The sequence below is a fragment of the Ahaetulla prasina genome, chromosome 14 (genome assembly GCF_028640845.1).
Source record: "Ahaetulla prasina isolate Xishuangbanna chromosome 14, ASM2864084v1, whole genome shotgun sequence".
In the NCBI taxonomy this organism is placed as follows: Eukaryota; Metazoa; Chordata; class Lepidosauria; order Squamata; family Colubridae; genus Ahaetulla; species Ahaetulla prasina.
The window spans coordinates 13,363,127-13,389,628 of NC_080552.1; the positions used below are offsets into that span (position 1 = coordinate 13,363,127).

The window sequence follows — 26,502 nt, forward strand, 5'->3', positions numbered from 1 at the left end:
TTCCATGACTGGTTTTAGAATATGTTCTGCTTTTTTATTTTTATTTATTTATTTGTCAAGCACGTATAAGATAACAGATATAAGTATAAACATGATTATGAATACATGAAATGGATAGGAATAAACAGGGACGGTAGGCACTTTGGGGCATTTATGCACACCCCCTTACAGACCTCTTAGGAATGGGGAGAGGTCAACAGTAGACAGTCTAAGGTTCAAGTTTTGGGGATTTGGGGAAGAAGCCGCAGAGTCAGGTAGTGCATTCCAGACATTGACCACTCTGTTGCTGAAGTCGTATTTTCGGCAATCGAGTTTGGAGTGGTTCACTTTAAGTTTGCATCTATTGTGTGCTCGTGTATTGTTGCCGTTGAAGCTGAAGTAGTCATTGACAGGTAGGACATTGTAGCAGGTAATTTTATGTACTACGCTTAGGTCAGACCAAAGGCGGTGAGGTTTTCAAGAAGAGACTGGGACTATCGTCTGTCAGAAATGGTATAGAATTTTTTTTTTAATTGGCCAAGTGTGATTGGACACACAAGGAATTTGTCTTGGTGCATATGCTCTCGGTGTACATAAAAGAAAAGATACGTTCATCAAGGCACAACATTTACAACACAAATGATGGTCAATATATCAATATAAATCATAAGGATTGCCAGCAACAAAGTTACAGTCATACAGTCATAAGTGGAAAGAGATTGGTGATGGGAACTATGAGAAGATTAATAGTAGTGCAGATTCAGTAAATAGTCTGACAGTGTTGATGGAATTATTTGTTTAGCAGAGTGATGGCCTTCGGGAAAAAACTGTTCTTGTGTCTAGTTGTTCTGGTGTATATATAGTCTCCAACCTTGGCCACTTTAAGATTTGTGGACTTCAACTCTCAGAACCCCTGGTGTAGGGCCATGTTGGCGAACCTATGGCACGTGTGCCAGAGGTGATACGCAAAGCTCTATCTGTGGGCACGCTCGCTGTCGCCAGCTGCTCCTCTGGTTTCCAGCGCTGGCCAGCTGGTCTTTGCAGGCACCAAAGAGAGCCAGAAAATGGCCCAAAAACGGCCTGAAAAATGGCCAAAAAACAGACCATTTTTAGGCCGTTTTCAGGCCATTTTGGGGGCTGTTTTTGGCTTGAAAATGGCCAGAAAATGGCCCCCAAAATGGCCAAAAAGCAGGCATGTGTGCGCTGGCCAGCTGATTTTTGGGATTTTTCCGTGCACGCATGTTCTGATTTGGGCACTCAGTGCCGAAAAGGTTCACCATCACTGGTGTAGGGTCTCTTTCTTGGACGGGGGTGGGGGGTGGGGGGTTTGAACTAGATCAGGGGTCCCAACCTTGGCAACTTTAAGCCTGGTGGACTTCAACTCCCAGTATTCTGGGAGTTAAAGTCCTCCAGGCTTAAAGTTGCCAAGGTTGGGGACCCCTGGACTAGATGTCCTACAAGGTCTTTTCCAACTCTGTTAATCTGTTAAATGGTCTAATAACAGATGTTCCTAAGCCCAAATCTCTTGCTTTGCTGCAAGAGATTTCCTTGAGTGAAAAAACTGAAAAGCAGAATCGTTGTCCCTGCAATGGGGTCAGAGGAACCATAATCATCATTTGCCTACGTAATAAAGTTGTGTTATCAGGAACGACTCTTCCTCTAGTTACATTAAAGAAGATTAAGCATTTAGGAATAACCGGGTTCTGAAGGACTTCTCATTCCTTATCAAATGACCCAGACAGGAAAGTATACAGTCCATTCCAGGATGTTAAATTATGGAGTTATTTGTTTGTTTGGTGTCTCTGAATCAGACTTGTGTCTGCTTGGATATATCCCTGTATGTTTTATAGGCAAGATGCCCTTAGTGGCAAGATGCCCTTGCTGTGGTTGAGAGAGAGAGAAGGACTGGTCCAAGGGCAACTGGCCAGCCTTGTGCCTAAGTTGGATCTAGAAGTCACAGTCTGCTGGTCTCTAGACTGGAATCTTAACCATGATACCAAACTGGCTCCATCAATGTAATAGAACATTCTTTAGTACATAGAAATAGAATAACAGAGTTGGAAGCGACTTTGGAGGGCTTCTAGTCCAGGGGTCACCAACCTTTTCGGACCTCAGGGACCACTAAATTCATAATTTTAAATCCCAAGGACTACTAATATGAATTTTTAAAGATGATAACTAGTATTTAGTGCAATATAAAAAGTGCAAATGATTTTTCTGCGGACCACCAAAATTTTCTTGTGGACCACCAGTGGTCCGTAGACCACTGGTTGGTGACCACTGTTCTAGTCCAACCCCCTGCTTAGGCAGGAAACCCTACACCACTTCAGACAAATGGTTGTCCAACATCTTCTTAAAAACTTCCAGTGTTGGAGCATTCACAGCTTCTGCAGGCAAGTTGTTCCTCTTATGAATTGTTCTGTCAGGAAATTCCTCCTTAGTTCTAAGTTGCTTCTCTCCTGGATTAGTTTCCATCCATTGCTTCTTGTCCTGCCTTCAGGTGCTTTGGAGAATAGCTTGACTCCCTCTTCTTTGTGGCTTGGTGGGCATGGCAGGGGAAGGATACTGCAAAATCTCCATTCCCATCCCACTCCAGGGGAAGGATATTGCAAAATACCCATTCCCACCCCACTCTGGGGCCAGCCAGAGTTGGCATTTGCCGGTTCTCCAAACTGCTCAAAATTTCCACGACCGGCTCTCTAGAACCTGCTGGATTTCACCCCTGAAGAAAACTTTCAGGAATAAAGCCTGAATATTTTGAAGAGGTGAGAGTGAGTTGTTGGAGAATATCATGACTTGGCCAAAATACAGGTCAAGAAAGGGAGGGAGGGAGGGAAAGGAAGGAAGGAAGAAAAAGAAAAAAGGAAGGAAGGAAGGAAGGAAAGGAGGAGAAAGAGGGGAAGAAGGAAAGAAGGGAGGGAAAGAGGAAGGAAAGGAGGAGGAGAGAGTGAGGTGGAGAAAGAAAGAAGGAAGGGAGGAAGGAAAGAAGGGGAGGGAGGGAGGGAGGGAAGAAGGAAGGAAGGAAGGAAGGAAGGAAGGAAGGAAGGAAGGAAGGAAGGAAGGAAGGAAGGAAGGAAGGAAAAATGAGTGGGAAACGATCTCTGATTATATCAGCCAAATCTTTGTTCAGTGGAGTCAGAAAGTGTCTGAAACAACTGACCAACAACCAATAAAATGTCCAGTTAGATAGGAGCACCCAGAAGATCTAGATCAGGAACTCAAGAGAAACTGTATGGAAATTACAAAATAGCTTAGCAAGAAGATTGGTGCCCAAAATGAATTGTGCCCAAGTCTGGAATAGGGCGAGGACTTCTCTGAGAAGAATAAAGGAGGTTCAGCAAAGAGAAACGATCTGTGGCCCAATTTGTCTTGATTGGGAAGAAATGATCCCAAAAAGAGACATTAGTTTCTCGTTGCACTCCACGTTCAATTAGCTACAGTGGGCTTGGGATAAAAGGCAGATCAACTTATAGCTTCAGCCATCTCAAGATCTCCCCAGATTTTCCATCTCAGATATCTCCAGACTGTCCATCTCGAGGTATCTCCAGATTTTCCATCTCAATATATCTCCAGACTTTCCATCTCTCCAGATTTTCCATCTCCAGATATCTCCAGACTTTCTATCTCCAGATATCTCCAGACTTTCCATCTCGAGATATCTCCAGACTGTCCATCTCAAGATCTATCCAGAGTTTTCATCTCAGGATCTCTCCAGAATTTCCATCTCAGGATCTCTCCAGAGATCTGCTGAAGGCTTGGAGCCATCCGCCTGCTGTCAAAAGATAGTTTCTCCTTGCTTCCTTCCCCCTTCCTCCCTCCCAGCCCTGTTCTCAAGCTGTGATACTTTCAGATTAAGCTGTTGGCTCCAAGCAGGCTGGTGTTACCACAGCAACATCTACAACAACCTGTTTTAATAACTGCCTCCTTCTCCTCACTTTCAGTTCAGCACAGCCAAAGGTTGCGAATGCCAAATGTTTGGAAATTATAGGAGCCTCTTGAACTCTAGGGAGCCTTAACATTCTCCCTGAAAGGCGAGGTCCCCTTGTTGCTGATGACCCAACAGTAACATGCTTACCATATACCTCAGGACGGTCAGTCTAAATGCAGACTTAAGATATACTTTTAGGGTGGATTTATTGAAATCAGTGCAACAAGTAATAAATTGAAGTCCTGTGGATTTCAGGGCCTCCACTGTCATTCTGAGGGAGGCGCCTGGGTTCAATCCCATATCTTCAAAGATGTGAATGTTCCTTCAAAAATATTTGATGGAGGGAGGGAGGGAGGGAGGAAGAAAGGAAGGAAGGAAGGAGGGAAGAAGGGAGGGAGAGAAGGAGAAAGGAAGGAGATTGGAATGAAAGGGAGGGAGGGAGGGAAGGAAGGAAGGAAGGAAGGAGGGAAGGAAGGAGGAGGGAAGGAGGGAAGAAGGGAGGAGATTGGAAGGAGGAGGGTGGGAGGGAATGAGGAATGAAGGGAGGGAGGGAGGGAGAGAAGGAAGGAAGAAGGTTTAAATTTGAAACTCTAGCTGTGACAAAATCCATGTGTAATAAATACTCCATGCCCCTAGCAAATGCTCCTTTTCCAAACTTAGCAATGTGCCCCTATTTATAAGGTGCATTATTTTTTAAAAAATACATGTTGTTTCAAAAAACTAAAACAGAACTCAAACCTGCCAGCCTTCCTTAACACATTCACAAGTATACTATCATCACAACTCAAGAATGTTCTGAAGAATTTGCTTTACAGGAGTTCTCATTTAGAGGCCACAATAGGGACCAGCAACTTGGTCGTTAAGTATAGCGGTTACAAAGTAAAACCATCACTCAGCCTAAGAACTGACCAATGCTAGTCTATGATCGCAATAAAGATTTGAGGGGCTGCCACAAAGAAGTTGGGGTGTGTGTGTCAAGCTATTCTCCAAAGCACCTGAAGGCAGGACAAGAAGCGATGGATGGAAGCTAATCAAGGAGAGAAGCAACTTAGAATTAAGGAGAAATTTCCTGACAGTGAGAACAATGAATCAGCGGAACGACTTGCCTCCAGAAGTTGTGAATGCTCCAACACCGGAGGCTTTTAAGAAGAGATTGCTCTGCAATGGTAAAGGGCCATGATGGCGAACCTATCGCATGCGTGTCAGAGGTGGCATGCAGAGCCCGCTGTGTGGGCATGCGTGCTGTCACCAGCTCCTCTTCTGGGTTCCGTCGTGCACATGCGCACCGGCCAGATGCTGTCTTCCAGGTTCCGGTGCTCTGGCACGCGTGCCCCAGTTTTGGCCCTCAGTGCCTCCGGGGATACGACAACTCCCCGACCTCCGGACCTTTCGACACGAGCTAAAGACGTTTTTGTTCCATCGCGCAGGGCTGGCTTAATTTAGTTTTAATAGGGGTTTTATTAGAGTTTTAGTTTTTCTGGGCCTAATTAAATTAGTTTTTAAAAATGTTTTTTAATTTTTGTGATTTTTGTTTTTACTCAGGCTGTAAACCGCCCTGAGTCCTTTGGGAGAAGGGCGGTATATAAATCCAAATAAATAAATAAATAAATAAATAAATAAATAAATAAATAAATAAATAAATAAATAAATAAATAAATAAATAAATAAATAAATAAATAAATAAATAAATAAATAAATAAATGATTAACCATCACTGGTCTAGGGCAGGGGTCTCCAACCTTGGTCCCTTTAAGACTTGTGGACTTCAACTCCTAGAGTTCCTCAGCCAGCTTTGTTGGGAGTTGAAGTCCACAAGTCTTTTTTATTTTTTTATTTACATTTATATCCCGCCCTTCTCTGAAGACTCAGGGCGGCTTACAGTGTATAAGGCAATAGTCTCATTCTATTTGTATATTTACAAAGTCAACTTATTGCCCCCCCAACAATCTGGGTCCTCATTTTACCTACCTTATAAAGGATGGAAGGCTGAGTCAACCTCGGGCCGGGCTTGAACCTGCAGTAATTGCAGGCTGCTGTGTTTTAATAACAGGCTTCTTACAGCCTGAGCTACCACGGTCTTAAAGAGACCAAGGTTGGAGACCCCTGGTCTAGGGTCTCTTGCTTGAGCAGGGGGTTGGACTAGAAGACCTCCAAAGTCCCTTCCAACTCTGCTGCTCTGTCCTGTTCTATTTGATCAAAGAACAGGTGCACCATAAGTTTTGCAGGCAGAACAGCAATTCCTGGAAACGGCTACGTCGGACTTCCTTTCCGAGATTACACTTAAGAATGAGTCAGGTCCAGAAGTGGGTTTCAGCAGGTTCTGACCAGTTCTGGAGAACCGGTAGCGGGAATTTTGAGTAGTTTGGAGAACCGGTAGTAACCGGTAGTCTCTGCCTTCCACGTCCCAGCTCATCGGGAGGGAATGGGGATTTTACAGTATCTTTCCCCTGGAGTGAGGTGGGAATGGAGATTTTACAGTATCTTTCCCCTGGAGTGAGGTGGGAATGGAGATTTTCAGTATCCTTCCCCTGGAGTGGGGTGGGAATGGGGATTTTACAGTATCTTTCCCCTGGAATGAGGTGGGAGTGAAGATTTTGCAGTATCCTTCCCCTGGAGTGGGGTGGGAATGGGTATATTACAGTATCCTTCCCTGGAGTGGGGTGGGAATGGAGATTTTACAGTATCCTTCCCCTGGAGTGGAGAGGGAATGGAGATTTTACAGTATTTTTCCCTGCCATGCCCACCAAGCCATGCCCACAGAACCGATAGTAAAAAAAAATTGAACCCCACCACTGGTCAGGTCGCAAGCCCAACATTTTCCTGGCTTTTTAGCCTGCTTCTCACAATAACCTTAACTTGAGCAGATTCAAGGGCTCGAGCGCCGCTGAATTCTGCTGAACCGACATTCCCTCCCGTTCTTGCTGAGGTTCTCCATGCCAAAATAATTTAATTAAGCAATTTGATGGGCTTAGGTCACTTTGACTTCTTGCTCTGTTTGGTTTTTACTGTATTCCTTTTAAATTAAAAAAACAACAACACACACACAAAAATTCCAAGATGCCGCAAGCTAATTATAGGGCCGTGGAACCTCCTCCCACAAATTTTTTTTAAAAAATAAAAATCCTACAATTCTGACTGCAGCTTCAATCAGGACAGATTCTCAGTGCAGTCATAAAACCTCCCGTACAAAAAAAAAGGAAAAAAAACCCACCCACCCCCCAAAAAAACCCCAACAACATCCAAAGGGTGACAGCATCCTTTGGCGTGCTTTTAAAGTTCAAAATGCACACATTTAGGATGGGATGGGATGGGATAGGATAGGATAGGATAGAATTCATGACTGGCTTCCTTCTTTCCTCCCTCCCTCCCCCCTCTCCTTCCTTCCTTCCTTCCTTTCCTTCCTTCCCTCCCTCCCCCCTCTCCTTCCTTCCTTCCTTTCTTTCTTCCTTCCTTTCTCCCTTCCCACCTCTCCTTTCTTCCCTCCTCCTCCCTCCCTCCTTCCTTCCTTTCTCCTTCCCACCTCTTCTTCCTTCCTTCCTTCCTTCCTCCTTCCTCCCTCTCTCCTTCCTTCCTTCCTTCTCCCTTCCCACCCTCTCCTTCCTTCCTTCCTTCCTTCCTTCCTTCCTTCCTCCCTCCTCTCCTTCCTTCCTCCTCCTCCTCTCCTTCCTTCCTTTCTCCTTCCCACCTCTCTTCCTTCCTTCCTTCCTCCTTCCTTCCTTCCTGTCCTTCCTTCCTTCCTCTCCTTCCTTCCTCCTTCCTTCCTTCCTTCCTCCCTCCTTCCTTCCTTCCTTCCTCTCCTCCTTCCTTCCTTTCTCCTTCCCACCCTCTTCCTTCCTTTCTCCCTTCCCACCTCTTCTTCCTTCCTTCCTTCCTTCCTCCTTCCTTCCTTCCTCTCCTTCCTTCCTTCCTTCTCCCTTCCCACCCTCTCCTTCCTTCCTTCCTTCCTTCCTCCCTCCTCTCCTTCCTTCCTCCTCCTCCTCTCCTTCCTTCCTTCCTTCCTTCCTCCTCTCCTTCCTTCCTTCCTTCCTTTCTCCCTTCCTTCCTTCCTTCTTCCTTCCTCCCTCCTCTCCTCCTTCCTTCCTTCCTTCCTTCCTCCCTCCCTCTCTCCCTACCTTCCTTCATCCTTCCTTCCTTCCCTTCCTTTCCCTTCCCTCCCCTCTCTCCATCTCCTTCCTTCCTTCCCTCCCTCCCCCTTCCATCCCTCCCTCCCTCTCTCTTTCAGCTCTCTGGCTGTTTCTTCTTTCCAGCACTGCTCTATCTCCAACCTCTGAGTGGTGGCTGGAATGCCCATCCCTCCTAAAGCCTGGGCTGCACCGATTCCAGTCAGTCTGGTGCCGAGATTCGGGTTTCGGTGTGGACTTTCAAACCCAGCCATATTTAGAGTGTCCTTCTCTGGCCTTATCCGGCGGGGGAGGTGGGGAGAGCGAGGGGGAACCCACAGCACAACTAATTAAAAAAACAAAGAAGACGAAAAAGAATCAGCCAAACAAAAACAAGGTGATTAAAGGGGACTGGGTGTTCCCGTAGAAGGAACAGTTGCCCGATGTCTCTGCGCTTCGTTATTGAATGCGAAGCAGCAATTGAGGGTTGGTGGTGAACGATGCATTGGATAAAACTCATCAAACTCGCCACTTAGGGGAAAGGGAAGGAGGTGGCTTCTGAAGTCAACCAGCTGGGTTCGCCTTTCTAAGACCCAGGATGGGCACTCCTGTCCTACCTATTAAAGGTACCTTGTTAAAACTACTGATTCTTGACGAATGTATCTTTTCTTTTATGTACACTGAGAGCATATGCACCAGAGACAAATTCCCTGTGTGTCCAATCACACTTGGCCAATAAAAATTCTATTCTATTCTGTTCTGTTCCATTCCATTCCATTGCATTCCTGTGCTATGCTACTCTATTCTATTCTCTTCTCTCTCTCTTCTCTTCTCTTCTCTTCTCTTCTCTTCTCTTCTCTTCTCTTTTCTCTTCTCTTCTCTTCTCTTCTCTTCTCTTCTCTTCTCTTCTCTCTTCTCTTCTCTTCTCTTCTCTTCTCTTCTCTTCTCTTCTATTCTATTCTATTCTATTCTATTCTATTCTATTCTATTCTATTCTATTCTATTCTACCCTGTTTCACCCAAAATAACACATCCCCTGATAATAAACCCAATCTGGCTTTTGAGGGCATCGCAATAAGGCCAAGCGCTTATTTCAGGGTTCAAAAAAATAAATAAGACAGGGTCTTATTTTCGGGGAAACACGGTGTTCTATTCTATTCTATTCTATTCTATTCTATTCTATTCTATTCTATTCTATTCTATTCTATTCTATTCAAGAGGTGCAGAACCTTCCTTTCTGGGCATATTCCTTATTGATCTGTCCTGACCTCATAACTCTAAAATTTGGAGCTTAACCTCTAAATCAGGGGTATCCAACCTTGCCAACTTTAAGACCTATAGACTTGCTGGCTGAGGAATTCTGGGAGTTGAAGTCCATAAATTGAAGACCGCAGGTCTTAAAGTCACCAAGGTTGGACACCCCTGCCCATAAATGTATCAATGAGTTGGCAAGAGACCAACCTGCTCCTCTGAGTCCTAGATCTAGCAACTGAACCAAAATGGAATATTATCGCTCTAAACATTCGACTGAATTGTACATCCCATTGAAAAATCAAAGCGTCTAATTCCCAAAGTGAATGCAAGGCAGTTTAGTTAGCCATGCTGGCCCGGGGAATTCTGGGAGTTGAGATCCACAAGTTGAAAGTCCAGAGGTCTTCAAATCGCCAAAGTTGGACACCTTTGCTCGAAATGTATCAATGAGTTGGCAGAAGGAGACCAACCTGCTCTGTTGAGTCCTAGATCCATCAACTCAACGAAAATGGAGCATTATCACTCCAAACGTTGGACCGAGTTGCACACCCGAGTTGGAAAAAAAATCAAGGCTTTCAATTCTGAAAAGTGAACACAAGACAGGGTTCGGTTAGCCCTGTAAGGGAGTTTGCCAGCCATATGATGCTTGGATGTGGCTACGCATTTGGGCCGGCTTAACGTCATGCGCAACAAACGCTCAGGCCTGGAGTGTGGAGCTTTGCTGCTCGCGATGGAGAAAAGAGAGTGCCAGGGTGATTTCCTGTCCTGACAGCAGAGAGTATATTGAATTAAAATATCTGCTTTGTTGAAGGTAAATAAAGCTGCGGGCTAGCCTGCGAAGCAGCCGTCGCTGCTACAAAGGCAACTCAGCCAAATCCACATGGTGTGGCTGGAGTGGAAGATGATGTCATTGGGGTTTTAATTGGGAGGATCAGAATGATCAGCAGGCTCAGAGCGACGGAGGTATTTATTGATCCTGCTTTTCAGGGACATCCTTGGCTAGAGGAAGGAGTCTTGCCGAATCGTTGAAGGAAGGACAGGCAAATAATAGTTGGGAAACATTGCTGAGTCCAGAACGGTTTTGTAATCAAGCTGCAAGTGCGTTTTCAACCAAGCATTAGAATTGAGGAAGAGATAGAGCTGTGATAGCAAACCTGTGGCATGCAGCGGCCTCTCTGTGGGCACGTGAGCTGTTGCCCCAGTTCAGTTCCACTGGGCATGTGCACACGCCTCCTGCCAGCCAGTTGGTCTTCGGGTCTCTGCCGTGCATGCGTGGGGGCGCGTGTGGGGAGGGCGGGGCACATGCGGGGGGGGCTTGCACGCATGCATGGCGGCATGCACGGGTGGACGGGGCATGGGGGTCCATGTGCAGGCGGGGTGCGTGCATGCACAGGGCCGCATGTGTGTGTGCCACATGCGCATTGCTTTGGACAAGGTTAGCCATCATTGCAATAGAGCAAGGACAATCTACCTGTTGTGTCTGCGCCCCCCGAGCCGGGCCTGCTGCCAGAAAGTGACTTGGACAGTGAGGGGGAAAGGCCATCAGGACTTACCTCGGGAGCACCGGCTTGCCTGGACCACGCCTGCAGAGCCAGTTGACGGCAATCAGGCTTGGTTTTGTAGGCAGGAGAGGAGGGAACAACAGAAGCAAGGGTGGGGCAGGTCTAGGAAGTGCTGAGTCATGGAGCCACACCCCACAGGATATAAAAGGCAGCGAGAGCTGCTGTGTCTCTTTGTAACAGGCAAATCCACTGATTAAGAGCTGAAGTTTGTTTCTAGGTGATTCACCAGCATCGTGGAAGATAACGGAGGCTCTTGGCAGACGCTGGCTATTCTGCTGCCAGAGCTGATAGTGACGGCTAATTAAGCCATCATTCGGATGGAGGCGAGGGAGGACAGAACACTACCTATGTAATTAATCATCTACCTAGCCACAGGTAGTCCGGGACTTATGGCCACAATTGAGGCCGGGATTTCTGTTGCTAAGCAAGTCGACTGTTCAGTAAGTCATGCTCAACTTCACCGCCTTGTTTGCCCTGGTTGTTAAACGAATCACACAATCGTTTACTGAACTTCCCCCACTGGCTTTGCTTGTCAGAACCTGGCTGGGAATGTTGCAAATGGCAATCTCAGGAGCCTGGAATGCTGCAGCCATTGTAGATACATGCCAGTTGCCCAAGGGCCTGAGACCAGTAGTGAAATGTAAAATTAGTTACTACCGGTTCTGTGGGCGTGGCTTGGTGGGAGGGGGTTAATGTGACTGGGTGGGCGTGGCCAACTTTTTTTTTTTAACTTTTAAAAGCACTTTTTCTACAACCTCTTCGGCCAAAGAGGTTGTTAAAAAAATGCTTTTAAAAGGCTCCTCTGACAGTCTCAGCTGAGCATTTTTTTTTGCCTTTAAAAGAAAATAGCCTCTGATGATCAGGCAACTCAGCTGGGATCGTCAGAGGAGCCTTTTAAAAGCATTTTTATTGCAGAAAAAATGCTTTTGAAAGCCTCTGACAATCCCAGCTGAGCCACGCAATCATCAGAGGCTTTTTTTTTTACTTTTAAAAGCATTTTTTTGGCCGAAGAAAAAATGCTTTTAAAAGTAAAAAAAAAACCTCTAATGATCGTGCGGCTCAGCTGGTCATGCGGCGGGGGTGCACCCACCTCCATTGCTACCGGATCGGGCAATCCAGTCTGAACCGGGAGCATTTCATCTGTGGCCTGAATTTTGATCAAATGACCTTGGGGAACACTGTGACAGTCATAAGTTCGAGGTGCCATTATAACTTTGAACAGCTGCTAAATGAACAGTTACAAATCAGAAACCAGAGACGTTTTTACTAGGGATATTAAACAGAGCTTACAGTAAAGAAACTCAATATTTGATATTACACATAATCACTGCTACGCACAGTTCTGGAAAAATGAAAAGGTACCAACAGAGGAAGAAATAATCAAGAAAATTCTGGACTGTGCGGAGGTGGATAAATTAACAAAAGAAATAAAAGAAAAGGAAGAGACAGAATACTATCAAGTATGGACTAAGTGGTACGAGTAGAGAATAGGAAAAGTAAATATGAATAAATGATGGAGAAGAGAAGGTGATAAATGTATAAAATATTGCAAAACGGAAACCCTTTTGAACGTAGTCCTCGTTTTACCACAGTTTGTTTAGTGACCGTTTGAAGTTACTGTGGTGAGCTGTGGTGGCACAGTGGTTAGAGTGCAGTACTGCAGGCTATTTCTGCTGGGTGCCAGCAGCCTGCGATTTGGCAGTTCGAATCTCACCGGGCTCAAGGTTGACTCAGCCTTCCATCCTTCCGAGGTCGGCAAAATGAGAAGCCAGACTATTGGGGGGCAATATGCTGATTCTGTAAACCACTTAGAGAGAGCTGTAAACCACTGCGAAGCGGTATATAAGTCTTAAGCGCTATTGTTATTAGGAGCCCAGGTGGTGCAGTAGTTAGAATGCAGTATTGGAGGCTAATTCTGCCCACTGTCAGCAGTTCGATCCTGATCGGCTCAACGTTGGCTCAGCCTTCCATCCTTCTGAGGTGGGTAAAATGAGGACCCAGATTATTGGGGCCAATAGGCGATTCTGTAAACCGCTTAGAAAGGGCTGTAAAGCACTGTGAAGTGATGTATAAGTCTAATTGCTATTGCTATACATACATGCATACCTTCCAAACTAACGAACAGTCGGAAAAGTGGAGTCAGTCTAGTGCTATTGCTATTGGGAATATGACGTATGACCGTTTTTCGCAGTTACGACCTTTGCAACATCCCCATGGTCACCTGATCAAAATCCAGATGCTTGGCAACTGGCTCCTATTGATGACATTTGCAGAGTCCTGGGATCATGTCATCCCCTTTTGCAACCTTCTGAGAAGCACAGTCAATGGGGAAGCCGGATTCACTTAAGAACCGTATCAGGAAATTTCTCCTTAGTTCTAGGTTGCTTCTCTCCTTGATTAGTTTCCACCCATTGCTTCTTGCTCTACCCTCAGGTGCTTTGGAGAATAGCTTGATTCTCTTTTCTTTGTAGCAGCCCCTGGGATATTGGAACACTGCTATCATGTCTCCCCTAGTCCTTCTTTTCATTAAAATAAGGTAAAGGTAAAGGTTCCCCTCGCACATGTGTGCTAGTTGTTTTCTGGTTCTAGGGAGCGGTGCTCATCTCCGTTTCTAAGCCGAAGAGCCAGCGCTGTCCGAACACGTCTCTGTGGTCATGTGGCCGGCATGACTCAACACCGAAGTTGCACGGAACGTTGTTCCTTTCCCTATTTTTCTACTTGCATTTTTTACGTGCTTTCAAACTGCTAGGTCGGCAGAAGCTGGGACGAGTAACGGGAGCTCACCCCATTACGTGGCATTAGGGATTCGAACCACTGAACTGCTGACCTTTCGATCGACAAGCTCAGTGTCTTAGCCACTGAGTCACCGCATCTAACTAACTAATTAATGGTTCCTAACTATCAGATAATTTCTCCTTACTTCTAGGTTGCTCCTGTCCTTGGTTAGTTTCCACCCATTGCTTCTTGTCCTGCTTTTTGGTCCTTTGGAAGATATGTTGACTCCCTCTTCTTTGTGGCAGCCTCTGAGATTGGAAGACTGCTATCATGTCTCCCCTAGTCCTTCTTTTCATTAAACTAGACATACCCAGTTCCTACAGCCATTCATCATACGTTTTAGCCTCCAGTCCCCAAATCATCTTTGTTGCTCTTCTCTGCACTCTTCCCAGAATCTCAACATCTTTTTTTAAAAAACACAAGTCTTGAAGGTGGGCGCTGTACCCATCTCTAGGGAGACCTCCTTCCTTCCCATGGGGAGTTCTCCATGAATCCTCACAGATAGTAGTGATTTATAGAAGTAGTTACAAACAAAGTGTGGTGTTACCATGGCAGCAGAAAGCCAAACACACTTCCCCCTGCATCGGGAGGGTCCACTCGGGCTAATCCGGTGTAGACACCCAGTAGACAAAAGACGTTTGGGTCAATGACGCAGTGAGTACAAATAGCTTAACTCTGGTTTTCCCGGCTTTAAGGAGATAAATCACAGCCTTATACGAAACAGCTGAGATGCCGTCCTAGGCTTTTAATCTTGACTTGCAAAGAGCGACGGTAGGATAATAAACGGGAAAGAAGGCTTACATGGTATTGGTTTCTCGCTCGTTGCCTGCCTGTCTCCCCGTCTTCCCATCCACTCTTTCCGTACAAAGGGATGGAAGGCTCGCTGCAATTGACCACAAAAAGCGAGGCGAATATTATTTCAGTCCACGGCCCGAATCTCCGTCTTGTTTACACACACACACACACACAAAACCCACTGTCTGTTGCTTGGCTCCTGCTGGCCTTGTGGTTTAAGTAGTGGGGGCCTCTTCTTTGTAGAGCTCTGCTAGCATCATTAGAGATACAGAGGAACAAACAAAACTTACTTTTGGCCCGGACAGAATTTCTGTAAGCTTCTGGGCCTGTTAGAAACCAAACGATTTAACTTTTGAACGCAGTTGAAAACAGAAAAAACGAAATAGATTGCCGGTGGGGAAGAAAGAGAGAGAGAGAATAAAACGCGTACAACGCTTAGGAAAACACCACGGTAGCCCTCGAATTATGACGATGCTGGAAAAGGTGATTTGCAACTGGTCGTCGCCGGAATGAACCGTTGCAGCGCGGTCACCTGATCATAGCAACCAGCATGTTGCTCCATCCCAGGGTCACGTGACTGCCCTTTGACACCTCCTCATCTGGCTTCTACAAGCAGAGTCAATGTGGGGAGGGGGAGGGGGAGTGGGGGAGAGCCAGATTTGCTTAATGGCCGTGTGATGGAACAGAAGTTGCCTTCAGAAGTTTGTGGGAGCTTCATCACATGGAAGCTTTCAAGAAGAGACTGGACTGCCATCCGTCAGAAATGGTGTAGGGCAGTAATGGCGAACCTCTTCAGCACCGCGCGCCTGGGCCACAAACAGGAAGTAGAGCTGCCCGGGGTGCGTGCGCGTGCCCGAAAATGAACTTCTGGTTTCAGCTACTGAACTTCTGGTTTCAGCCAGCTACTCTTCTGGGTTTCTGGAGCACGTGCGCACACAACGATCAGCTGGCCTGCGCGCATGCTCGCACAGGAAAATGGAAGACCAGCTGTTCCAGCACTGCCACATGCAAAAAGGCCAGCTGATCGTCACTGAGTACGAGAAACCCAGAAGAGGAACGGGCAATGCCACGCATGCCAGGCAACATGGCTCCGTGTCAGTGGTGAAATCCAATTTTTTTTACTACCGGTTCTGTGGGCGTGGCTTGGTGGGTGTGGCTTGGTGAGTGTGGCAGGGGAAGGATACTGCAAAATCCCCATTACCTCCCCACTCCTGGGGGAAGGATATTGCAAAATCTCCATTCCCACCCCACTCTGGGGCCAGCCAAAGATGGTATTTACCGGTTCTCCGAACTACTCAAAATTTCTGCTACCGGTTCTCCAAACTGCTCAAAATTTCTGCTACCGGTTCTCCAGAACCTGTCAGAACCTGCTGGATTTCACCCCTGCTCCATGTGCCACTTCAGGCATGCGTGCCATAGGTTCGCCATCACGGGTATAGGGGTCTCCTGCTTGGCCGGGGGGCTGGACTAGATGACCTACACGGTCCCTTCCAACTCTTATTAATCTGTATCTATCCAGGATTCTAAGGGTTCTTTCCATCAGATAGAACAGCATTCCTAAAAGGATTACTCTTTTTAGGGGGACCGGAAAAAGTTAGCATCCATCACAATTCGGTGGCTTCGTTTAACAACCATGGCAAACGAGACAGTCAGATCTGATTCATTGAACAACGGCAGTCTGTCCGGTTACCGGCGACCCCCATTCTCCTACCCCTCACCCCACACTCCCAATTTAGAAAAATTAGCAAATGGCATTTACAAGTTCATTGTCCTCCAGCATGTACTTTTTAATTAGACGGTGTGATTTATGTTGTTGTTGTTTTCTGATTGTTTCATATTGTTCACGATAAGACTGGTTGATAAGCAGTTTTGAAGATCTGGGAACAAGGAAAGAGATGATGATGATTATTATTATTGTTTTAATGCTGTGCCGAAGGTCTGGCGCCCACAGTGACTTTTCATATAAAGACTTTTGTCATGAGATGATACTACCCTTCCCAGGTCACATGGCAAGCATCGCCTGGGTCCCACGACAGCTAGTATTTACCCCATCAGGGAGCCTGTTTGTTCTCATGTCTTTCCTTGACACGGCAAATACCATACTGTCACCCAAGGGGGCTGGAGAGAGGTTTCATTCATAAGAAACGCTCACCATGTAATTTCCATCAGATGACAACATCTCAGGTCGATTTTACTACATCTCCCCCTCCACACACACCCCAAAAAAAACCCCAACCCAAAACACAACAACATTGGGAAATCAATCCTGAATACAGTTTCTTCTGCAAGGGACTGAAACTGAGCTCCAAACTCTGGTTTCCTGACTGAGGTTAGTTAAAGAAACTGCAAACGGCTGGGTTCACACATGCTACAGGCAGTCCTCGGGTTACGACCGCAGTTGAGCCCGACATTTCTGCTGCTGAAACATTTGTTAAGTGAGTTTTGTTGGCCCCATTTTATGGCCTTTCTTAGAGTAGAGTAGAGTAGAGTAGAGTAGAGTAGAGTAGAATAGAATAGAATAGAATAGAATAGAATAGAATAGAATAGAATAGAATAGAATAGAATAGAATAACAGAGTTGGAAGGGACCTTGGAGGTCTTCTAGTCCAACCCTCTGCTTTAGGCAGGAAACCCTACACCACTTCAGACAAATGGTTATCCAACCTCTTCTTAAAAACTTCCAGTGTTGGAGCATCCGCAACTTCTGGAGGCGAGTTGTTCCACTGGTTAATTGTACTAACTGTCAGAAATTCTATTCTATTCTATTCTACTCTACCCTACCCTATCTTTTCTTCCTCTCCTCTCCTCTCCTCTTCTCTCCTATCTTCCTTCCTCTCCTCTCCTCTCCTCTCCTCTCCTATTTTCCTCTCCTCTCCTTTCTTCCTCTCCTCTCCTCCCCTCTCCTCTCCTCTTCTCTCCTATCTTCCTTCCTCTCCTCTCCTCTCCTCTCCTCTCCTCTCCTCTCCTATTTTCCTCTCCTCTCCTTTCTTCCTCTCCTCTCCTCCCCTCCTCTCCTCTCCTCTCCTCTCCTCTCCTCTCCTCTCCTCTCCTCTCCTCTCCTAACCATTCCGGACTCAACAGTGTCTCATCAATATTATTTGACTGTCCGTCCTTCAACAATTTGGCAAGACACCTTCATAGGGCCAATGGAAATCCTGGTTCCCTATTGTGGTTGTAAGTTAAGGACCGCTTGTTGTGAAAAAAAAACACCCATCCTTTTCCCATTCTTCATTCCTGAACTGGTTCCCAAGCTGTAAACCCCACCAGCCTCTTATCTGATGTCTGCCAATGCTCCCTTGCAGCTCTTCCTTTGGGACTTGTGTCAAACCCACACTGGGGAGTTATTTCCCTCCATTTTCACTTGATACACAACCAGATAACCTCCCCACTAATTACACCCATTGTCTGCCTGGGCTGCTGTTCGCACAGCCAAAGGACCAGAGGACCACACCAAGAATGCATCGCTCTCCCATTAATTTTGGTGCCAGATCAAATCATTCACAGCCTTCCAGATGATGGTTAAGTCTGGAGCCATCCAGTTTTCGTAATCCCAAGCGACGTGTCAGGCTGAAAACCCAGGTTTTGCCTCAGTTCCACCCCTTGGCACGGGTACAAAAAAACTTAATTCCTTCCTGAAACACAGGTATATTTTTATTTTTAAGAGAGACAAGTTAATCTCCCTTCCATTCCCATCTAGAAAAATGCCTAGAAGGAGACTGCTGTATTTCAAAGCTCAGTACAAAAAAAAACCACAACCAGCCAAAATAATGTAATCCATTGCATGCTGCCTCAGATAACATCATTGCAATCATGAACAATTGCAGTTGGGGGGGGGGCGTCCCTTAATACCTTCTGCAGGGCTGTCTCTAAACATCAGGACAGTGGGGTGGGATGGGGGGTTTTTTGGTGTTTTTTTTTTGAGAGAGAGATGCTTCTTTAGCATGATGCCAAAAGGAGAGGCTTTTAAAGTCGCTGCCATTTTGCAGGCCTTCCCAGAAAAAAAAATAAAAAATAAGGCAGTAGCACATTTTATTTTTATTTTTTACAGTATTCATGTTATAAACCTCGATGCAGTATTTTCAGGTTATAAGCCTTGTCTTGTTTCCATCCTGTTTGGGTGTCTGTTTGGTTTGATTACAGTTGATCCAATTGTAGCGTTACTATATCAGGGTTCATATTTGTGATAAAAAGTACCGGTTCAGGTGAACTGGTAGTAAAAAACAAAACAAAACAATTGGTTTGCCTGAAAAAGCTAGTGGTTTATATGAGAGAGAGGGGGGAGAGGGAGGGAGAGAGAAAGAGAAGGAGGGAGGGAGGGAGGGAGAGAGAGAGAGAGAGAGAGAGAAAAAGAAAGAAGGAAAGAAAGAAGGAAGGAAGGAAAGAAGGAAAGAAGGAAGGAAGGAAAAGGGAAATAGAGAATGAATAAATGAAAGAGAAAAAGAAAGAAAGAAAGAAAAGAAAAGAAAGAAAGGAGAGAGGGAGGGAGGGAGGGAGGAAGGAAGGAAGGAAGGAAGGAAGGAAGGATTAGCAAAACCTTAGCCTTAAGACCTACTTCTGATATGAAGTTATGTTAACCTTATTATCAAATGTGTCTTTTTATCTATTCTAATTTCTTACTTTTATGGTTTACATATAGTCCTAGATTTTCATTTAGAAGCTGTTTTAAGTACATGTTTTAAGCCGGAATACAATCTGGACTGTAAATATAGCGGATAGGTTTTATACTTGTAAAAAAGCAAATAATAATAATAATAAAAAGACATTTCACATTTCACAAAAGACATGTGTTTTAGAATTCCATACTAGATACTTTGTCCATTGTATAAAAGACTTAATAAAATACATGTGTTTTGCACTCTTTTGCACTGGTGGGTATAAGTGACACCTAAAAACAGTCAGAAATCTTAAAATACTATGTTGTGGTAACAATTTTCATCTAACGCTATAGCAAACCTTTGGGTTGACAAAGCATGTTATTCACCACTAGACACAAGAACAATTTTTTTCCTGAACGCCATCACTCTGCTAAACAAATAATTCCTTCAACACTGTCAAACTATTTACTAAGTCTGCACTACTATTAATCTTCTCATTGTTCCCATCAGCCATCTCCTTTCACTTATGACTGTAACTTTGTTGCTTGTATCCTTATGATTTATACTGATATTGATTGTTTCCTGATTGTTTAATTGTACCCTATGACTATCATTGTGTTGTACCTTGATGAAGGTATCTTTTCTTTTATCTTTTCTTTTATGTACACTGAGAGCTTATGCACCAAGACAAATTCCTTGTGTGTCCAATCACACTTGGCCAATAAAAAAATTCTAAAAATTCTACCACTCTGCTAGTAAACCTACTTTTTGCGAACAAACTTTAGCAACTTTCATCTGCAACTTGTGGTTGTCATTGTTTTTTTTTTAAAAAAAAGATATTTAATTTAGCATTCTTCTTTTCTTGTTGTTGTTGTCGCTCCTTAGGTCTTCCTCACCAAAAATGACCCAGCAACTAAGAGATCTGCAATTGGCCCACGCTCGAAAGCAACCGGGACCATCATCCCCAAATGCCGCCAAGAGGCTTTATCGGAATCTCTCGGGAAAATTCAGAGTTAACTACATGTCATTTGATGAAGGAAACCTAGCCGGAAAAGCTGAAAAGGAGAAACAGCGAAAATCCTACCTGGTAAATTGATTTTACTACCGGTATCTAGTTTGAGGGAGTTAACTCAGTGGATTTTTAGAAGGTCCATGGTTTCTTATTCCAAAATAAAAAGGAGACGCAGGAAACATGACGTTGATGACGTTGCCAAGCGTCCGAGTTTTGATCATGGGGACGCTGCAACGGTGGTGTAAAAAACGGTTGCTTTTTCCAGTGCTGTTCTAACTTTGAACGGTCACTAAATGAATTGCTGTAAGTCAAAGACTGCCTGTCCAAGTCAACGTAGGGTGAATTGCAAGCGAGGAAGTGACTCTGCAAGGACTGGCTTTGGAAATGGTGGATGCCATCTCCCTTCTCCCCATCCCTGTGAATGTCGATGTATGTGCTAAAAAGAAGGTAAGGTCTTGCAGATGCTCAAATCTAGCAGGATGGTGGTGACTTTGTTCCCCTCTGCAGTTTCAAGGCAATGCTGCTCTCTTTGAGGCTGTTGAGTTGCAAGACCTGGATAAGGTGCAAGAGCTGCTCAAGCAATACAGTCTGGAGGAGCTGGATCTTAATACTCCTAACAGTGAAGGTCTCCTGCCGCTAGATATCGCCATCATGACCAACAACTCGCCCATTGCCAAGACCCTCTTGCTGGCTGGAGCCAAGGAAAGCCCTCACTGTAAGTCGGAAACTCTTACGATCCTTACCCTCTTCCAAGGTCTTCCTCATGGTAGCAGTAATGGAGAATGTCTGTAGCTCAGGGTTGAAATGAGGAGTCCTTGGTGCTCTCTGAGCTTGGTTGTTTTCCTGCAGAGGTTTCATTACGCAAACGTCATCTAGAACAAGAGTCAGCAACCTGCGGCTCCAGAGCCGCATGTGGCTTTCCCATCCCTCTGATGCGGCTCCCTGTTGCCAGTCAGCTCCACAATTGACAGGGCTTTCGGTTAGGATAGGTAGAGGAAAAAGGACGCTGCGCTAGGAAGAGACTCTATGGTGGGGGAAACAGACTTCCAACTCTGTTACCGGCTTTTTTTTAAATACATCTCTTTATTTTCTATTTAGTTGTTCAGTTGCTAAGTTGTGTCTGATTCTTCATGACCGCATGGACCATAGCACGCCCTCCCATCCCTCCCCCCCCCACCGTCCTGCACTGTCCCCCAGAGTTTACCTAAATTCATGCGCATCGTGACAAAGACACAATTTAACCATCTCATCCTTCTGCCGTCACTTTCTCCTTTTGCCTTCCTTCTTTCCCAACATCAGCGTCTTTTCCAAGGAGTCCTCTCTTCCCATTTGGTGGCCAAAGGGCTTGAGCTGCTGTCCTTCCAAAGAACAGTAAGGCCACACTTGGAATCCTGCATTCAGTTTTGGTCGCCACGATGTAAAAAAGGTGTTGAGACTCTAGAAAGAGTGCAGAGAAGAGCAACCAAGATGATTAGGGGACTGGAGGCTAAAACTTATGAGGAACGGCTGCAGGAACTGAGTGTGTCTAGTTTGATAAAAAGAAGGACTAGGGGAGGCATGAGAGCGGTCTTCCAATATCTCAGGGGCTGCCCCAAAGAAGTGGGAGTCAAGCTATTTTCCAAAGCACCTGAAGGCAGAACAAGAAGTAATGGGTGGAAACTAATCAAGGAGAGAAGCAACTTAGAAGTAAGGAGAAATTTCCTGACAGTTAGAACAATTCATCAGTGGAACAACTTGCCTGCAGAAATTGTAAATGCTCCAACACTGGAAATTTTTAAGAAAATGTGGGATAACCTTTTGTCTGAAGTGGTGTTGGGTTTCCTGCCTGGGCAGGGGGTTGGACTAGAAGACCTCCAAGGTCCCTTCCAACTCTGTTATTATTATTATTATTATTAACAACCAGAGCTGATTTTCTTTAGGGTTGACCGATTTGATCTCCTTAGTCTCCAGGGACTCTCGAGAGTTTAAAGGCCCGTAGAGATTCTCAGTCATCCAGGTCATGGTTGTCCCAAAGGTTAGGGGTGAAATCTAGCAGGTTCTGACAGGTTCTGGAGAACCAGTAGCAGAAATTTTGAGCGGTTTGGAGAACCAGCAAATACCACCTCTGACTGGCTCAAGTGGGGTGGGAATGGAGATTTTACAATATCCTTCCCCAGGAATGGGAGTTTGTAGTATCCTTCTCCTGGAGTGGGTGGGAACGGAGATTTTGCAGTATCCTTCCCCTGGAGTGGGAGGAAATGGAGATTTTGCAGTATCCTTCCCCTGGAGTGGGTGGGAACGGAGATTTTGCAGTATCCTTCTCCTGGAGTGGGGAGGGAATGGGGATTTTGCAATATCCTTCCCCTGCCACATCCACCAAGCCACACCACACCCACAGAACCGGTAGTAAAAAAAAAATTGGATTTCACCACTGCCAAAGGTGCTTTTTCTATTATTACTGTGTCCATAACTGCCTTCTGGGCTGTTTGTCTTCCTTCAGATTTCTGCCTTGGAGCGGGCAGGAAAATGTTCAGCCCTGGTTGTTTGTGAGTGAGGAAACTAGTGTGCCTCACAATTCGGGTCAGGAGCAGATTTGCCCTTTCCTCTGTTAAAGCCGTCCTGTGAATGGGAACAGAAGACGGCGTGACTTTGAATAAGCGCCTCTGGTAGCCTTCCTTTCCTGGCAGTGTGACACCCTGCCTCAAGTTCTTGTACACCCTCACTGAAGAGGTTGTGCTGGATGCAACCCTTGACATGCCTTCTTGCTGGGTGGCCCACGGAGAGAGTACGCAGGGGCCTAGCTGTCAGCGTAGGTAATAATGGGAGCTCCGCAAAGAGATGTCAGGAACTCTGAAAGAGGTGTGACTTTCTTTTCTATTCTTGCCTGTCAGGCAGAGGAAGAGATTCCACGGAATAAAACATCTGTCTTTCAAAACCTCGACGGGACTCTTCTCCTCTTGTTCGTGAGAGTTGAGCAAGGGGGCAGGTACCTCACACAGACGGCTTGCAAAGACTTTAGCTGTGGGGCCGCGCGTAGCGTTTTTCCTATACGCGACTGCTCAGAAACAAAACCCGAAAAAGAGGCAATAAAACCACACCTGGCCCTTTCTTGTGTGACGGGACATTTGTTCCTACCTGGATACCCAATTCGCCCAATGTCCCAGTGGTGGGTTCTTCTATGTGCTGATGTTGGCAAAAAAACTCAATACATGGAGGCTTACTAAAGGCCTGGTCAGCTGGAGTGGATTGGAATGTGGACCCTGCGTGCCGCTATAGATAGGAATTTTGCACAACCAACTCTAGGAGTAGAACTGGAAGCGAAGGCGATGAATAGAATAGAATAGAATAGAATAGAATAGAATAGAATAGAATAGAATAGAATAGAATAGAATAGAATAGAATAGAATTCTTTATTGGCCAAGTGTGATTGGACACACAAGGAATTTGTCTTGGTGCATACTCAGAGTACATAAAAGAAAAGATACATTCGTCAAGAATCATAAGGTATAATACTTAATGATACTCATAGGGAAATAGTCAATATAAATCTTAAGGATACCAGCAACAATCATAAGTGGGAGGAGATGGGTGATAGGAAAGATGAGAAGATTAATAGTAATGCAGACTTAGTAACTAGTTTGACAGTGTTGAGGGAATTATTTGTTTAGCAGAGTGATGGCCTTCGGGAAAAAACTGTCCTTGTGACTAGTTGTTCTGGTGTGCAGTGCTCTATAGCGTCGTTTTGAGGGTAGGAGTTGAAAAGTTTATGTCCAGGATGTGAGGTATCTGTAAGTATTTTCCCAGCCCTCTTTTTCACTCGTGCAGTATACAGGTCCTCAATGGAAGGCAGGTTGGTAGCCACTGTTTTTTCTGCCATTCTAATTATCCTCTGAAGTCTGTGTCTGTCTTGACACATGACACGGAAGCAAAACATGAGACCTACTAAAATACATTAATCAGAGGTGGCATTTGGCCGGTTCAGACCGGTTTGGGCGAAACGGTAGCAGATATCGCGACCCTGGTTGTATGCCGTCCTATTTAGGCACATTTTTGAGGCCAGGCGCATGTATGCGCGTAAGGCTGTGAGCATGCGTGCACACTCACATTTGCAAACCGGTAGGGAAAGTAAGTGAATGCCCTGACTTTAATGGAGGATTCGTTGTAATAGTTGCACGCAAATGCAAATGACGTTGATGCAGACTTTAAAAGATCAACAATCAAAACCCATTAGGCGTTTTGTCGTTGTTGTGGTTTAGTGGAGGAGTGCAAAAGCTTTCGTGTTGCTTAGTGCTCATTCTGGTTGGAAGGAGGGTCCATTTTTTCGATGCTGTAATTCGGAGAAGGGAAAGGAAGAGAAAAAGTGGAACAGAGAATAGAATAAAAAATAGAATAGAAAGAACAGAACAACAGAATAGAAAGAACAGAACATAATAGAAAGAACAGAACAGTAAGAACAGAACAGAATAGAATAGAGAACAGACTCACTATAGAATAGAATAGAAAATAGAGCAGAGCAAAATAGAAAGGAGTGTCACAGCTGCTGTATCTTACAGTTACAAGTTTTATTCTTTTGCGCAATAAATAAATTATAGCAACTCTTTTCTGATCAGGAATCTCTCCTCCTCCTCCTCCTCCTCCTCCTCCTCCTCCTCCTCCTCCTCCTCCTCCTCCTCCTCCTCCTCCTCTTCTTCTTCTCATTAATACGGGTAGTAATAAGAGAGGCATCGCTTAGAGTACATTTTCAGCTTGTTATCTAAGACTCTTGTTTTGAACTAGAAAGCAGATCTTGTGGCTTGTGCTGACCAGAGATGGACCAACAGATTCTGCCCAAAACCTTGTCCCTAAATCTGCAATAAAAAGAGACCCAGGAGAAGCAGCTCTGGTTTTATCTAAAAATTTGAAATGATGATGATGATGATGATGATGATGATGATGATGATCATTATCATTATTCATTATTCATTAAAGATGAAACTCAGTCAACTGAACATTCAAAAAGGCATCATAAATACCATTGACTGGTGCTAATGGTTGATACGGGTTGTTGCCAGCATCCTAGGTATCAACTAAGTATCTTTTTTTAATTATTATTATTGTTATTGTTATTATTATTATTATTATCTCTTTTATTCATTAAACATGAAACTCAATCAACTGGACATTCAAAAATGCATCACAAATACCATTGGCTGGTGCTAATGGTTGATACGGGTTGCTGCCAGCATCCTAGGTACCAACCAAATACCTTCTTAAGATGTACAATGTTCTAAATAGCGCAGTTTTTAGCCGTTCTGCTGGTGTTATTGCAGGAAGTTGCAATTTGTTGATGTAAATTATTATTATTATAATATAATATAATATATAATTTTATTATTATTATTTACACAAAAAGACAGTTACAGATGATGATGATGATGATGATGATGATGATGATTCTGCTTAGGAAATAAGGATTGAGGAAAATTACTTGGATTTGTAGAATTGCTAGGAATGGCCCATTCTCTAGGTCCCTGATGACAAACCTATGGCACGCATGCCCAAAGTGGCATGGAGCCATGTTGCCTGGCACACGTGGTGTCGACTGTTCCTCTTCCAGGTTTATTTTATTTATTTATTTATTTATTTATTTATTTGATTTTTATACCGCCCTTCTCCCGAAGGACTCAGGGCGGTGTACAGGCAAAATAAAACAGATAGTACAATATACAATTTAAAATGCAATTAAAAAACTTATTTTAAAATTGGCCTGAAAAGTATACAATGAACTAAAAACCCCATTTAAAATTAGTTAATAAGAAATTAAAATTTAATAAAATTCAATTTAAGCCAGCCCCGCGCGAATGAAAAGATATGTCTTCAGTTCGCGACGGAATGTCCGAAGGTCAGGTATTTGGCGTAAACCCGGGGGAAATTCGTTCCAGAGTGTGGGAGCCCCCACAGAGAAGGACCTTCCCCTGGGGGCCGCCAGCCGACATTGCTTGGCAGATGGCACCCTGAGAAGTCCCTCTCTGTGAGAGCGTACGGGTCGGTGGGAGGCATATGGTAACAGCAGGCAGTCCCGTAAGTACCCAGGCCCTAAGCCATGGAGCGCTTTAAAGGTAGTAACCAAAACCTTAAAGTGCACTCGAAAGGCCACAGGTAGCCAGTGCAGTCTGGGCAGGAGCGGTGTTATATGGGAGCTACGCGGAGCTCCCTCTATCACCCGCGCAGCTGCATTCTGGACTAACTGAAGCCTCCGAGTGCACTTCAAGGGGAGCCCCATGTAGAGAGCATTACAATAATCCAAGCGAGAGGTAACGAGCGCATGAGTGACCGTGCACAAGGCATCCCGATCAAGGAAGGGGCGCAACTGCCGAACCAGGCGAACCTAGTGGAAGGCCCCCCTGGAGACGGCCGTCAAATGATCTTCAAACGACAGCCGTTCATCCAGGAGGACACCTAAGTTGCACACCCTATCCTTTGGGGCCAATAACTCGCCTCCAACAGGTTTCTGGCGTGCATGCGCATGTGATGATCAGCTGGCCTTT

At 45.0% G+C, this 26,502-nt stretch overlaps 1 protein-coding gene across 1 annotated transcript in view; it reads left to right on the forward strand.

Annotated features, from left to right (window-relative positions):
• LOC131185274 (ankyrin repeat and fibronectin type-III domain-containing protein 1-like) overlaps positions 1-26,502 on the forward strand; it is a 397,608-nt gene that overhangs the window by 332,091 nt on the left and 39,015 nt on the right. The window contains exons 6-7 of the mRNA XM_058157670.1: positions 19,870-20,071; positions 20,504-20,711. Coding sequence (XP_058013653.1) covers positions 19,870-20,071; positions 20,504-20,711 — 410 coding nt within the window. The remainder of the gene's footprint in view (positions 1-19,869; positions 20,072-20,503; positions 20,712-26,502) is intronic.